Source organism: Lepisosteus oculatus, chromosome 5, assembly GCF_040954835.1.
Source record: "Lepisosteus oculatus isolate fLepOcu1 chromosome 5, fLepOcu1.hap2, whole genome shotgun sequence".
Taxonomy (NCBI): Eukaryota; Metazoa; Chordata; class Actinopteri; order Semionotiformes; family Lepisosteidae; genus Lepisosteus; species Lepisosteus oculatus.
Genome location: NC_090700.1, coordinates 47063016 through 47078786, shown reverse-complemented (window position 1 = coordinate 47078786; position 15771 = coordinate 47063016). Strand labels below are relative to the sequence as shown.

At 43.3% G+C, this 15771-nt stretch overlaps 1 protein-coding gene across 1 annotated transcript; it reads right to left on the bottom strand.

The window, feature by feature from the left end:
- Nucleotides 1-313: 313 nt before the first annotated feature.
- Nucleotides 314-14911, bottom strand: sord (sorbitol dehydrogenase). The gene is made up of 9 exons (XM_006628727.3): nucleotides 14667-14911; nucleotides 12911-12944; nucleotides 11240-11404; nucleotides 10167-10326; nucleotides 9456-9574; nucleotides 7704-7769; nucleotides 6702-6877; nucleotides 3089-3210; nucleotides 314-1267 (listed from the first exon to the last, which is right to left on the bottom strand). Exons 1-9 carry the CDS (start codon nucleotides 14718-14720, stop codon nucleotides 1102-1104), a joined length of 1062 nt encoding a protein of 353 aa, XP_006628790.1. The 5' UTR covers nucleotides 14721-14911; the 3' UTR covers nucleotides 314-1101.
- Between the last annotated feature and the right edge of the window lie 860 nt (nucleotides 14912-15771).

The following is a 15771-nucleotide window of genomic DNA, read 5'->3' as shown; positions in this document are numbered from 1 at the left end:
ATCCAAAACCATGCTGACTAAAAGTTACAAACCCAATACGCAGAGATAACATCTTGTTTGCAAGAGTTATCTTTCCACTTGATACTGTGCTTCTTACATGAAGTGGGGTTCAAAAGTTTGGTTTAAAACCAATTAAAAACTGCTAACAGGTGAAGAGGGATACCATTTTTTTGTGCACTGATCTGTAAAAAAAACTTCAAATTTTGGTACAAAATGTCCATTCCCCTAAATTGCCACCATTTGAACCTTCCCAGAAAACCTAACCCACATAATCTGTGTCACTACCAAGTAAATCAAGACTATCAGATTAAACTTTGTTATCACAGGTTTATGTTTGCTGTGGTGAAGCAGAAAACAGAAGACAAATACAGCAATCAGTTTTCACAGTTAATGAGCTCTTTTTGAAGAGGTCTATAACCACGGATTAGTCATACATTTGCATTAAAATGTCAGTTTAACAAGAGCAATTTCCTCCTGAGTCCTTGAAAGTACAGTATGTAAACACTTCAGCCTTATAGTGGAGGGCACTTTGTTCTTCAATGTGCTGAAATTGTAAAATATTTTAGCACAAGACATAACAAAAATGCAGAAGAAAATTAAACATTTGTAGTCTGAACTCTAATGTACTACCTAATTGTCTTAGACCCGAGATCTTTTCAAATACAGCACCTCTTATTATACTTCACATACGTTCTATGACATTAAACTAATAATTCCAGGCTTAACGTCCTGAACCACACCCCCAAATCTGAAAAAACCTTCCTACTTTCGGATTTTCTTCCTTTCTTACTGCCATCAGCTTGTTATGATGCGGTAGTCTAATATCTTAGGAATTAGTCTGATGTGTTTTATGAATGCTGTGAAAACTGCGAAAACAGAGAATCCAGACTGCATTCTCTACGGCCAGGTATAATGGTCTGCTACCACATTTAGCACATCAGTGCCAAACTATGGATGTTGGACTTGGGAAGAAAAGAAAAGGAAGAGTTTTTTAAAGTAGAGTAAGGATAGTCTCAGGCAAAACGCAGCTAGGCCCGCTGACTGCATGGCCGGTACCAGGGTGTTCGCTGCGCCTGAGCTCTCACAGCCCCGGGGTGGACGTTACGGGCTCTGGTCCTGCTTGTCGCACTTGAGCATGACCTTCACCCCCAGGCCCTGCCGAGTGGTCTCAAAGGCCTCCAGGGCCTGCTCCAGTGGGAAGCGGTGTGTGACCAGCGGCTTCACGTTCACCTTACCGGAGGCCAGCATAGTGATCGCCATGGGCCACCTGGGGAGAGAGAGGAGAGGAGTCACCGCAGGACTGACACAGACAGGGTTTCTCCCGCGACGTCGCCAACTGGGGCTTCTCCGCGGCGAGGGAGCGCTGGAAGGGACCGTGGGCCCTGTGCAGGCACTGATGGACAAAAGCAAGTGGCTCAGCTTGGAGGGACTCTGTCATTGCGCAAATCCGGCCTCAGCATCCACTTGCACAGATTGATAATGGACAATCGCCCCGTTTGAAAGGTTTTATCGCATGCCAAGTCCAGACACCTAGTCAGAATGTCTACAAAATATGTGAGAATGTTTCTTTTGTTGTTATGGAAATAAAGTATATTTTGATTTTAACAAATTCTAAAGTAGTGCTGATCAAAACCTGAACAAGAAAAAAACACAAATTAAACAGATTTGTCAGGTGTAGTGAGGTGGAATTTAATTGTAGAGGAGCATCAAATTACTTTCACCAAACAATTACTGAAGCAAACTACACCTAGAAGCATTAAAAATGCGAGACATGAGTGTTGTGTTTAAAACCAATAGTATTTTTTGTATTTTTTATACTACTTAATGCATAATAGGCAAAAAAAGTCTTGACACACACTGGATTTTACATCCATTTACAGTATTTCAAACCTTATAATAGCACAGCTTTGATTAATTGTGGTTTTAGGAGTGGCTGTTTAGCAAGTTTGAGTAACTTAGTGTATCACCTGCTGTGTGTCCTCTGAGCAGTGTTGCCAAGAAAGGAACAAGCAATTGGAGAAGAATGGTTTGGCTACTCAAGAACACCAAAGAGAGCTGGGCTGCATGATTTAAAGAAGCCAAGGCTGGGCTTCAAAGACAGAAAGTGGGACAGAACCCACAACCCACCCCACTGTCACAGCTGTGTGCAGACATCTCTCGGATAATGAACAGAGGCCAATTTTCAGGCAATGAAATGTTGCAGTCTCGGGCCTTCATGTTGGCAAGCTGCGCAGTTTAGATTTGGATAAGGAGCACAGTGGCTAAGCAAAAAGGGGGGCACATTTATTTTAGAAGGAAATGTCGTTATTTGAAATGAAACACCCAGGCTCCCCATGACGGGACTCGTGTGAAGCTGCACCTCAGCTGTGGCATGTTCACGGTTTTCCTACACACCCATCCGAACAAATTCTGGTAGCAAGTCAAATTTCAGTGGGTGTGTGCTGTTATATCTGCTATATTCTGCTGTGTATCAGTGTCTGTGCTTCTAACACAAATATACTTAAAAGGTGTAAGTAAATAAGAGAGGGGGGGATATTAACTGACCACTGATGATATAGTACTAATTACAAACTAATTCAGAAAGACTGCCAGCTTGTAGCCAGTGCTAAAGTCACTGTGACAACACACAGTTCACAGGGCTCTTGAGAAATCCTGGGCTCTTGAGTACAGTAACACAGCATGCCTCAGCACCAGTTATCAAATGAAGTCAAGGCAAGTCTGCGGTCCACTCCTTTGATGTAGAAAATACAGACTCATTGTGAAGTTAACATTTTTAAATCGATAATACCTAATAATCAAAAAGCAAAACATGTGCCAAGCTCACAAAGCACAAAGAGCCAAGCACTGAGTGGCATCAGATCGTGCCGGGGTGCAGTTTAACTGAGTAAGGTCACCTGTGAACCAGACAGGAAGTAAACTTTTGGCAAACATGATCTGTTTGTGTATTGGTTTGCATGGTCAGAGTGTTTGCATGTTTATGAGTTAAGGTGCTGTAAGATGTGTCAGATCTATGCTCTGCATGCATTGAGCATGTCCGGCATGAGTCCTGCTCGACCTCTCAGAGACACAAAGCTCCACTGATGCTCACGTGTTGCAGTAGCGGAAGATGCCCCTGATGTCCACCTCCCTGACCGCGGCATTCAGAAGCGGGATGTTCGCCATCTCAGAGCCCAGTCCGACCAGAACCACCACGCCACCAGAACGGGTCGCCTGGTGGGGGAGAGGGAAGCAGAGCAGAACACAGCACAGTCATACAAGGCCATTGTCCAGGTGCTGGGTGTCCCCCAACGGCCAGGACAAAACCCATTGCAGGTCACGAATCAAGACTTCAGTAACTAGACTTAGAATTGGATACAGATTTTTAGCCAGATACTGTGGTTGAAACATGTCACAAAACCCACTATTTTGGGGCTTCAGGACTTAAAATTAGACACAAGTGTAAAGACACAACCCGACTCGACTGTCTCAAACTAAACTGCAGTTTTGCACATGTGGAGAGTAGGTGTTGCAGATTATGTCCTGCTTACGACAGACTGGTGAAAAAAGTAGACTTTCACAATTTGTATTTGCCATAAAGCATCATTTGAACGGAGATAATTAGATGCTGCAAAAGCCACACAGCACTTTGGATCCCTTTTAGTTGCAATTCTTGATGCTGTTTTAATCCATCTATCGTGTTTAAAGAGATGTATAAGCCATGCTGAGGACCGGCCAGAGTTGGACTCCCTTAATCTAATGACCGTGTCATTAATCACCACTAACTGATAGTACAGCCCTTCTCAGCTGTGTCATGGTGAAAAATACTTAATACATAAAGTGTTATGTATAACATAAATAACATAAAATGTGTTATTTTATAAAGAGTGTTCATAACAGATCTAGACTAAATCAGATAAAACACATCAATGTACTATATGGAATTCCAACACACAAAGGGTTACATCTATAAGAATACCAGGTTAAACTACTACATATTAAGCAGATTGGGCTACAGAGAGACTGTAAGAGACTGGGTGACTAGAGACTGTCAAGGGATCTCTAGCACCTGTCCATTGGATGACTGGATGGAAATGAGGTACTTACATTATTGGTAGTAGTTTGTTTACACATTGTGCGATTAGCCGTGACTCTGTTGTCGGGTTTCGCAGGGTATGATTAGCAGTGTGTTTAGTATAAACAGGGATTCACAGCTTTACTCACTGTTTGGGTTTTGGTTGCAGATCCTTGTACTCTGAGAGAGGAGTTCTATACCCTAATGGGTGGGAGCAAACCTGTGCATGAAAGCTATGGGGAGCAGGCTGAGTAGTGCTGACCAAAGGAACACTGGTATGCTCATCCAGACAGTGGTGTAAGTCTGATTTTGGACCATCCTGGAGGAGAAGACCTCTAAATATTACTGCATGGACTTCGAAGGGCAGGGTGTACAGATGAGAATGGTAATGACAGCTGCCTCCTGGCCATGATCAGACTGGGAAAGGACAGTACGCGGATTGGCAATGGGGACTCAACACACCAGCTACCTAGCTGGGTGGTGTGAGGTAAACCCAGAGCCCCTCCTCTCATGGACGAGGGCAGGCTGCCTTAACGGAGCACGGCTGATCAGCCTGCCAAGGAAAACAGTGAGATTGCGGTTTGTTTAGGGGCTACATGGTAGCATAGTCCAGTGCCTCCACTGTCCCTGCTCTCCCCTCAATGGCCACTAGGGGCCACCAGGAAGAGCAGGTGCCATTGTAACAGCCGTATGGATAACATTCAGAAGGAAACTGTTAATGACCTGATATACCATGAGGGAATTCTTTGCTAATTCGAATAACCATATGGAGAGATCTCTAAATCCTAAATTATAAAGTTGGAGACTGGACTTCTTTGGACCAATACAGCATTACAAAACCTGCTGATACCACTGAGGAAGACTGATGTGGACGGAAGTAAATAGACCGTTGAACACTGTGAGTGGAGTGGAAAAAGAAACTCAGTCCTAATCATGGGGAAAGCTGAGGCAGGTGAACCGGAGCTTCCTTAACCAAAAGTTTGACGGAGTGTAGCACAAGACATCGGGAGTGTTGAAGCCAATACACTGACCTCTTTAAAAAATAGTTGGATGAGATGAACTAGCAACTAACAACCAAAAGCCAAGATGGGCTGAAAGATTTCAAACAAGATGAAACCATTCTTATGTTCTTGCATAAGTACATATTTTAAACAGGGCTTCCGTTATGCTGTCATTTTGCCTGTTATTCTATAGTAGGTCACAGTATTAATGTTCTCAAGTGAAACATTGTTCTATATGTTTCACTTGAGAACATTAATACTATGAACTAATGGGCCCTGAGGCCTCTTGACATGACTGCTTCAGGATCAGATTCTAGTTCATTATTTAACTGAAGGTTTGGGGGTAAAACTAAGATTTTGTTACATAACTATTACCAATACAGAAGTGACCTACTGATAACTAAAATGTACAGTAATCTGTGATATCTAACCTTGGGAAATACAGGCTTAAATGAAACCACATGTACACAGATAATTGACATAAAATACTGCCAATACAGCATTAAACACCCAGTTTACACAGGTTAAGTAATGCTGCATTCCAATCCATTGATTTGCTAATGACGCAGTTAATCTATGAAAACAGATTGAGCAGCCTCGTGTTTGGACAGCTATTGTGGGAGAGTGAGAACAGTCTATAAGAATTAATCCCACAATAAGGAAGAACGGAGGAATATTTCTACATCTGATTAAAAAATATACAATCAAACAATCAAATCAAATAATGCTATGTGAATAAGGTAGCCTATGTTTTATATAGGCAATACGTTGGCATTGCAAAATTAATATTTACTTTGAACAACACTCATAAACCACAGGATAAAAGATGTCTTCAGCTGGGTACGGGTAGTTTTTATGGCGGGGAAAAGGAACACAAAGGGCTTGTATTTCTTTTCACCTCCCAATATTAGCTTTGCAGGTGTTTTCACAGAAGGCCATTTGATAATAAACTACAATACTTTCTATGCAAATTACCTCTTTAAAGATTGACACTGTAAATCTATCATGTAATGATATCTTATTAACGTGTTGGCATTCTGATAGTTTGGCGTTCCATTAGCACACTATTCTACATTATTTCCTCCACCAGCGTTCTTCAGCATCAACACTCAGGCTATGAAACATTTCTAAACCACTTTCAAAGCTTTGAAGGAAGGCTGGCATCATCTAAGAAAGTACCTTCTTAATTTGTGCAATCTATCTTTTTTGGGGGGAGGATTTTTTTAATTCCTCTTTTGAAGAGTCAAATCAATATTCCACTTGTAGGATAAAATAGAGGAGCAAATACTGTAGAGGAGGAAAGTGTTCTGAAAACCTTTTTATGCACAAGGTTGAAAACATGACACTGTGATGCCGCAGCTGATAAATTAATGTGCAAGAACTGCTTTCAAGCTGCTGTACACATGGGCAACGTTTAAGGGGAAACTATAATTTTAAAAGTGCTGATTCACTCAAAGTGCTGATAGGATATTTATTCCCACGAGACTGATGCATTTTCTAAACTTGTGACCTGTTTTCTGGAAGACTGCAGTGCTGTGACAGCATGTTAAAATGTTTCCAAACCTCCAGAAGAGAAGACAAGATCCTGTAGGCATCAGAGACTGAAGCTGGACCCCTTGTCCCCGCAACTTGCACACTAACGCACTCACATAAATGGCGGTCTGTATGCAGGACTCCACTCCAGTGCACTCGATGGTGACCTCCGGCAGGCATCCCAGCAGCCCTTGCACCTTCGCTGCGAGCTCTGCGGGGCTCTCCTTCTGCGCCTGCAGGGGGAAGTCGGCCCCCAGCTCCGCGGCCTTCTGCAATCGCTCAGCTGACAGATCTGCCCCGGGGAAGACGCGGTGCGGGAAGAGAGAAGTGACCTGCGCTGCTCTTGACCGAGAACAGGCGAATGGAACGGCAACCAAACACAACTCCTTCCCCCGCGCTTGTTGGGAGACCAAAAGGAACTAAAAAAAATATATTTTCTGTGCTTTCGTTTCTCCTGCCTTATATTGCTTGGGTCTAAATCGGATCTCCCTGGCGGTATGAGCTGGTTACAGTCGACGCTTGAAAGCCAGAGGTAACTATAACACTCACGGCATCAGTTTGGGAAGAAGACCACACCCAATGCCCATCCACCTCCTGATCCCACTCAGATATGCATAGCTTTCTTCTCAACAAGGAACAGTTCATCTGGCACTTCCACACTGATACCTCACTGAACCCTCAAACTCTTATCTCCTGAAGCAGCGAGCTGTAACGGCGATCTGTTTGGAGTAAGGGCATTTAATACTCCATATTGTTGGCAGTAATTCTTCAGGAGTTGGCCCAGCACTGAAAAGAATGTGCTTCTCTGCAAGAATAATGGATTATTTCGCCTGTAATTCATCAGACTGCATTTCAACATGCATTTTCGACGTAGCATGACACCAGGAGCAGACTTTTTCAACACACTTTTCAAATGTTTTCAGAGCAATCCTATCATCACCTATTTTTATTTTAAAGTGAAGAGGTGGGAGGTGATGAGTACAGTGAGCATGCAGAATTGGGGATTAGGATTACCGATATCATGATAACTCCATATCTACCACAGAACAAACTGTGAGAACTGAACTATCCAATATTATACAACTGTTGACAGTACTTTATGAACAAGAAGTCCTTACCGCTTATTACAACCCTGGAGGCACCCATAGCTCTGGCCACTAGCAGACAAACAAGCCCAATAGGTCCTGCAAACACAGTAAAAGGGCATTGTTACATGTCAGTTTTATCACATCAGTACAGGGGGAGATCGTTCTAACAGCACAGGCAGAGTAGACATTGTTCCTGATCGCAGTGGTTATAGGGTTAGACCTGGAGGTCTCCCTGAAGCTGTAGTCCTCTCCCCCATACTCATTTGATCACAGCATGGGGACACATTTTCCAGCTGGAGACTGAAAAACCACGCTCATTACCATGACTCAGCGGTTATGACAGTTTCCCATCCCAATGGGTCAACCGGGTTGAGGGAATTAACCCAGACCGAAATGAAACACAGATGGAACGTAGGACGAAACCCACCTTCCACAACATTTTTTAAACTTTAAACAAGTCGTGTTGTGATTTATTTAGCAGTTTATAACTTCTTGTCCAGTCACTGTGACGTGCTGTAATGGAACTAGCTGATGCAGCATTTCCGAAAGGGTAAATCTGTAGCCTCTCTCAAGTTAAGGTTAAGGCTGCAAAGACTTCACCTGTCAAACTTAAAAGAACCTCACGCGGAATGATGTAGTTGACCACAGCTCTCTCTGCCCCATATTTTCACGGTCGCTCTTTGGTTCACCAAATGATTTCTTAACCACCAAGTACACGGTTAGTCCAGATGGTCATAGTGACTCTCCTTTTCAGGTTGTGTAAAATTTCCATCTCTGCCAGAGAGATGACCCGTCTGCAAGAAAGTGGTTACTTCAGACTATAATTGTGGTGTCCTGGGACCTACTGTGGGCTAGGGGACACACTGATGACTTTCTGCTGTTGATCGGATTTATTTAAAGTTACCTTTAAAGGAGTGAATTATATTCGTTTTCCCAACCTTATTGAAACCACGCTATCCGCCTCAAGAAAATTAGCAAAACATTTCTGGGAAGCTACAAAATATTTTTTCCAACCCTCGAAAAGGGACACAAGCAGACTCAAAATTTGTGCACACTATACAAAATTAGGCAAGATAAAAGAAGTATCTACTTTCGTGCTGTAATGAATACAAGGCCATCTCCACTGCCAAGCTATGAGATGGGGACTGACCGACCTAAAATGGGAATAGATTGCTTTTTATTCTTCTCTGTGCACCCGATTGTCTTTTCAAACCATCTGATCTCTAGTAATGCAACATGCACTGTAGTCCTGTGTGTCCTTTTCCTTCTCTCTTCCATGACTTAGAACCAAAAATGTCTGGCACAGTGTCCCCTGTGGGTGTAATTAATTAAAATCCTCAAAGACCACTTCTGTTCTGTTTCTGAAAAGGAGAAGAGGATCACAGTGAATGAATACTGTTTTTAGCAGGAAACAGAATCTTTGGTAACATGATGCCTGGGAATTCCAGACACAGTAACAAAACCTTTGTCTGTGTGATCAGATACGTGGCGAGGCCAAATGCGTTGTTAAAAAAATAAAGGAGTTTGCCAACATATTCCACGGATTTTTCGCATTTCTTGTGTAATATTGCATGATCATCTGTGCAAGGCACTGCACCTGGCTTGCCTGTTCTTGAATCTGGTTCTGCCTGTTGTGTTTGACACATTCTGTTTGCCCCACATACAGGGCACTTATTATAACACTGCGGAGCTCTGGAAATGCATGCCAGTATTGTCCTGATAGTCTTAGCTGGTGTATAGTGGGGCCTGCTCTGCCCTGGCCCACAATGAGCAAGTCCTCACCTGCCCCGCAGATGAAGACAGTGCTGCCCAGAGATACCCCACCTCTGCGACAGGCATGGATTCCCACAGAGAGAGGCTCAATTAGAGCCCCTTCCTCGTAGGTCACATTGTCTGGTAGCCTGGAAGAAAAAAAACGTAAGAAGAGAAATCAAGCAGTTTATGTTTATGTAGGGCTGTATGGCAATTCTTTAAAATTGATAGTGACTTTTTAATGGTAAGCAACTGATGCCAGGCTGTTGTGAACCAGGTTATATACCTTAATGGAGTTTGTAAAGAACGTTTGGGAGGGATGACAACAACCAAGTTCAATCAGAAACGGCTGTCAGTAATTCGCAATCACTACTGATGTCATTTCCTCTCCTAAATACTCTAAATACCGTACATGATCCCCTTCTCTCCCTCCTGTACATCTTTTCCACCCCACCTCCATCTCTGTAGCTGCCTCTTGGTCACTCCTCACTCTGCAGGAGTGTCCCAGCCTCCTCATCCTCTGGCCAGGAGATCAACCCTCAACCAAGCGGGTAAAGCCAAATTTTCACTTCATAATCCTCTCATGACACTTTATTCTTGTGTGTTTTAATTCCTACATTAACAGAAGTTTATGCGATATTCTCATTAAATTTCCTCACTAATTGCAGTATTATTTGAAAGCTCCCCCAATTCTCCCCCAACATCTGCACTAGGATTCTTCAAACGGTTCACAGCACTGACTTATAACAGAAGTTGGCATTGTGAACATAGTATCTGCACAGATTTCCATCATCTGGTGGAGTGGCGCAGAAAAAGATGGTGGGCGACAGGTTGTAGCGTCCACTTTTGAAAAACTCGTCCATCTCTCGGGGCACTCCGGGCTCCACGGCAACTCGGTCACCTGTGGGTGAGATACGCAAGAACATTGCGGGTGCTCAGAGCCCCGTGGGTTTTCTGCTGCTGTGGTCGTTGTAGATGGGCGTTGATTGCACAGTCGAGCTGAACTACGCGGAGAGGAAATTCTTCAGTTGGCCGGAGAGATCGTGCTGGCGCGCAGGGAGGCACATGAGCTGTGTGATTCTGCCTGCTGTAGAAATCTGACTCCGGCACCCCGTCATTACTCCTGACCTGGCTTGAGCACATTTTAAACAGCCACCCGCTGTTGCTTGTGACATCTCCGGAATAGCTGAATGGTCCGGATAACATCATCAGGAAGAGCCACTGGGCCATAAGCAGAATTGTCACACCATTCATGGTAATGACGTAGGGCGACCCTGGTTGTACACAGACTACAAAACCTGCTGTCACACTGCTGTGATTCAGGATGCTGTGGGGGATGCACTTTGTGTATGTCTTTTCCCAGTGTGCTCCAGAACTGGCCGTTTTCATCCCTCATCTCAAAACTTCGCTGAACTGCTCTGTGACTCCTCGCACTATGATGCCGCTCTCCAGACATGAAAAAAACAGGCAAGAGAGGGAGCACATCCGCATGAGCCTTAACATGCCTACAGACCACTTTCTTTTCCTTTATCTATATACCTGTCCCTACTGATTTAGTGCCTCTGCATTCTCAAAGAAATTTAAACACATTGCTAGTACTTCCTCACGGTTGTATTAGCAAATCTAAAGTCTTGAGTGTCTTAGGAAACCCTCAGTCTCCAATGTACAGCTCAGACATAAGGATCTGAGAAGAATTCCAGTGTAATTCAAGCAAAAGCAGGTTATTTCATTTTATTAATGAAACTTTGAAATAACTGTCTGTTGCCCACTTACACTACCTACACTCAAAATGAAGGATATTTTCCGAGATGTACCTGGTTTGAGATGCTTGACCTCTGACCCCACTTTGATGACCTGCCCAGAGGCCTCATGACCCAGAACCATCGGCTTCTTCAATACAAAGTCTCCAATCCTCCCGTGTTGCCAGTAATGGACATCAGAGCCACAGATGCCCACTGAATGCATGCGAAGTAACACCTCTGACAACAAGGACAAAGGACTACATTACTTTTAAAAACAGCACTGTTTATCCACATTTCATAATAATAATAACATCACTTTATTAACCCTTTACAATTTCTTGCATTAGGAATTATCTTTTCGCATACCCCAGCTTGCTCTCCATGAGACACACAGACACACAGATAGGGAGAGAGCCTGGGGTCAGAGCGCAGGGTCTGCCATTGTACGGCACCCCTGGAGCACTTGGGGTTAAGGGCCTTGCTCAGGGGCCCAACGGAGCAGATCCTTAGCCACAGAGCCACCGCTCCGCCCCATGACAGGACTGAAGAGAAGTTTGTCTTGGGAGGTTACTTGCAAACATAATCAGTTATAAAGGATGAAGGAATGGCCGAAGACTTTCCTAGTTCACCACACTATTTCTCACAGTATATATTATGTATATTTTATAATTGCATGCAACACAAGTGAGCATACAAGTTTTGCTCACCAAGCTCATGTCAAGTGAGCTGAAAGAGATCAATCCCACGGAAGAACTGAGCCTTAAATATTATTGCTTATCTGGTAATGCGAGACACAAGCTGGCACAAGGAAAAATATGTTCTTTTTTGAGGAGGGGATAGAACAACAAAATTCTATTTTACTTCCCAGAACTCTCATACTCCTGGCAGCAAGTATGGCAAACAAAAATGAAAATTGAGCTGGCACTCAGATCCCCTGATGCACAAAGTACACAGTATCAGAAAATAGGCTGAAATGCTAGCATGGGTATTTTGATTTCTGCCATAGCTTCACAATTGCTTGCAGCAATACCATTTTATCTTAACAAAGGCTAAAAGGCGTCTTTTTATTCAGCAAATGATCTGACTGATACCATGTCATTAAAAACACTGATTCACGCAATGTGCAACATGGGCAAGTGCTTACCTGAAGGAAATGAGCTGTGCCTAGTCCATCATGCTAACACAAGCAACACTGAAAGAATATTGTAAAACACCTTTCCTATTCCTATAGATTATGTGCAATTAAAGAGATTATACCAAAACATTGTAGTCCTTATGGCGTACTTAAGATATGAATTCCCAGGACCCTCTTATAAATAATTACAATTCTTCTTCAAGGGTAATGACACGGAAATTCCCTTAGTTAGTAACACAAGACTGTCTTCACCTGTTGCTTGCGTAATGACAAGAGACTTTGTATGCCTTTGTATTGTATCTGGTTGTGTCCATTGTAAGACATTACAAAATACCTGCATCATAGTAAAAGTCTCACTCTCATATAAAATCTGAGAACATCATTGTGTAAGAGATAGTATCACAAGATAATGCTTTTTCAGTAGTGTGGAAACCCCAAAATGATCACTATACAATGTTATGAACAGAATGCTTTTGAAAGCTAAGCCATAGTTCTTGTAACCCCATCAACACAAGAAGGGTGTTGCGCTTTTCCACTTTCTGAACTAGACTTTTGGAAAGGAAAGCACCACTGAAAAAGATCTGATAAAAAAAAACATGTAATCATACCGTTTGGGCCTGGTTCAGGAATCGAGCGATTTTCCTGTGAAAACAAATTTCTAAGTTAAAACATCAGTCACCTCATCTTATCGGGGCCAACATTCCAGGTCTATCTGGGAGTCAGTAATGATGTAATGATTGATGAGGACCCGGCTAGGAAGGGAGAATTAGGCAGTCATCTCACTGTGATACAATAATAACTGGCTGACTAGCAAGCAGAAGTATGAGCTAAAACCCACCTTAGGTTAATATGTAGGTAAGTCAATAGTTGAAATTAGTGAATTATTCACCAAATATGCTTTTCAAGTGGGGAAGATGTGTTCTACATCATAACCTTCTCAGAAAGGCCTACTCTCTTGGCACTTCCTGATCAGGTCACGATCACAGGATAATGGCTGGAATCCAGAAGCCACCTCTGTGCAGGACAGCTGGAGTTCACTGCCAGCTCTGACCCCTGGGAAGACGGATGTGGTCTTGTCTTCAGTCTACACATGCAGTCCTGGGGGGGGGGTATTCTAGCTCACTTTGAGGAAGAAAACCAAAGAAAATCCGAAGCAAGAACTTCGAGAGAATCTCTTTGTGGCGCCTTGGCTTTGTGCTAAGCGCGTACATGTGTGCCGTGTCAAACACCCGTTTACAAGGAAGCTCGCTATACACACGTGCGTTCTTAAACACAGCCCAACGTTTTACGATCTCGTCGTAAAAGTGAATGACAGAGTGAGTGAATGGGTGCGTGGGGCAGAAGGTATCCGGCACCATGCTGACTTGAAGTTCCCATCGAGCAGCCAGTGCCTCCCAGTGTCGATGTGTTTCTCGCCTGGGCCTCTGAGATTCGTCCCATTGATCAAAGGCCCTCCTAGCGCAGATGCCTGGCATTCACCACGCAGAGGACAGAGGCGAGATGTGGGGCTGCATGAGCTGGTTTAACTGTGTCTGTGAGCTGGATGGGGGGCTCCAGAAAGGGGTTTGAATAGTGTGTGTCTCTTGTGGCTGAGCTGGGTTGTGTTTTCTGTGTTTTGCGTGGGCAGTCATAGAAATTATTGTGTTATGTGTAGCATGATTAACTGTAATAAAAGGGAATATTATGTAGGGTGACAGTCCTGCCTGGTTTGTGGGCGCACTGCACTGGTGTCTATGGGAAAATAAAAAGAACTTCTTGCGGGAGATAAAGGGTCCTAGCAACTTTGCAAGTGCTAGGTGGTGTAGTCGGCAACAAAGCAAAAGCAGCTCCTGCATTTTAGTGGTCACCATCTAGGACACGAATCCGCCATTCGCGGCAGGCATGAGGAAGCACTTCGGCGTACTCCCGTCACCTGACAAACTGCCAGAGTCATCTCAGCGGGACAGACCTGGCAGAAGGACATTTTCGTCTATTTCGAGCAAGACTGGCGAGCCATTATGTGCTTTAGCTACTAGTTAATAGCCATTCAGCGGCACTGGGCTTTGTAAACTGTAAGAAAACCAGCAATACAACAAGGGATACAACTCGTTTTCGAATAAGATGCCGCTATATCCCGTTCCGTTGTCTTCCGCCCCCTGTGCGCATTGCAGTTGCGGTCCCAAGTGAAATACGGGGCACCCTGATCCGTCTGTCGCGACACATACTGTACGATCATTTAGTTTTTGAACATTACAAACGCTTCCTGCCAGCCAGTTACCCACACGTCACCACACCCTACGTCATAATACATCGATTCATAATCAAAAACTTTCTGAAGCGGCGACTCGTTGTACTTCATGTCATTCTAATTTTCGCATATGTTACCAGTTTAAGGTTGCCTGCAGAATGTAGAACCACAGAAAGATTATCCTGATCCATCTCGGTTATCGGCGAAGAAATACGCTCTGGAGACTAGCGCAGTAAACCGCGGGTATGATCTTTGCCTTGCAGAGCTGAACTTGCACACTCAAGCTCAAAGTACCCTTTTCCTGTTTTTGTATTAACCAGGAGATAGTCAGTGCGCTGGACTATTTGCAACATGTCCGCACTAACGCCCCGATAGCAGAATGAAACTTTACATTAGTACTGGAAAAAGGCAAAACACATCTAGTGTAAGGTCACACTAAAAACACAAAACTGTCGGATTCACTAAAATATTCCAGAGAAATCCTGTCTCCTGCATGCATGATTGTGTGACAGTTTCTTTTGTCGTCTTTACCATGCATGTTTTCTTGAATTCTCAGTTTTAACATCTACATCTATTTTAAATTAAAATTGAAATGAGGGCGCTCCGCTCAGTTAAAAACGTCGCTTACAAATTCGTAAGTACTAGAATTAGAGAACAGATATTAAAAATGTATTTGGCGTTACATAATTTAAATGATAAGCATACAATTAATTACGGAAATTCGTGCTAAACAATTCCTATATATAATTATTTAGAAGTCACTATTGCGAGAGATTCCAAAATCATAGGTCTTGTTTGTAGTTGAATGTTAATTGCACAGGTCTTGAAATGGATTGCGCACGTCTTAGTAGTACTACGGTGACTCCATAGAGTCAAGGGTAGCAAGGACCCGGAAGTTATTGGCAGTGTATAGCTACTGTTGCTATGGGGACAGTACACCAAAAATATGGAAATAAAGTTTTACCCAAAACGTTAATATGGAGCCTTCATATCAGCACTTAATCCTCCGCATATGTTGTCTGCGTTGTACTGAACTCGTAAGGAGATTGTAATTTTTTATGTCCCGATTCTTGACTTTGTAGGTTACCAAAGAAAAGAAAGTGTAAGGTACAGTACCAAGGGGATCATCCCTATTCACCCGTGAGTGGTAGTAAGGGCAGTAATACTTTTGTATTTTAAGTGAATCGACAACAAGAAGCTCGGAACAAATGTTTTTTAGGAATATGCAAAAGAACATCATCT

What these genes read in the sequence shown, in the direction of transcription:
- sord (XM_006628727.3), bottom strand. Translation starts at nt 14,720, where the DNA reads ATGGATCAGGATAATCTTTCTGTGGTTCTACATTCTGCAGGCAACCTT. An exon ending in GGTCAAGCATCTCAAACCAG is followed by an intron (nt 10,327 to 11,239) that starts GTACATCTCGGA and finishes TCTCACCCACAG; the next exon opens with GTGACCGAGTTGCCGTGGAG. An exon ending in ATCTTCCGCTACTGCAACAC is followed by an intron (nt 1,268 to 3,088) that starts GTGAGCATCAGT and finishes CTCTCTCCCCAG; the next exon opens with GTGGCCCATGGCGATCACTA.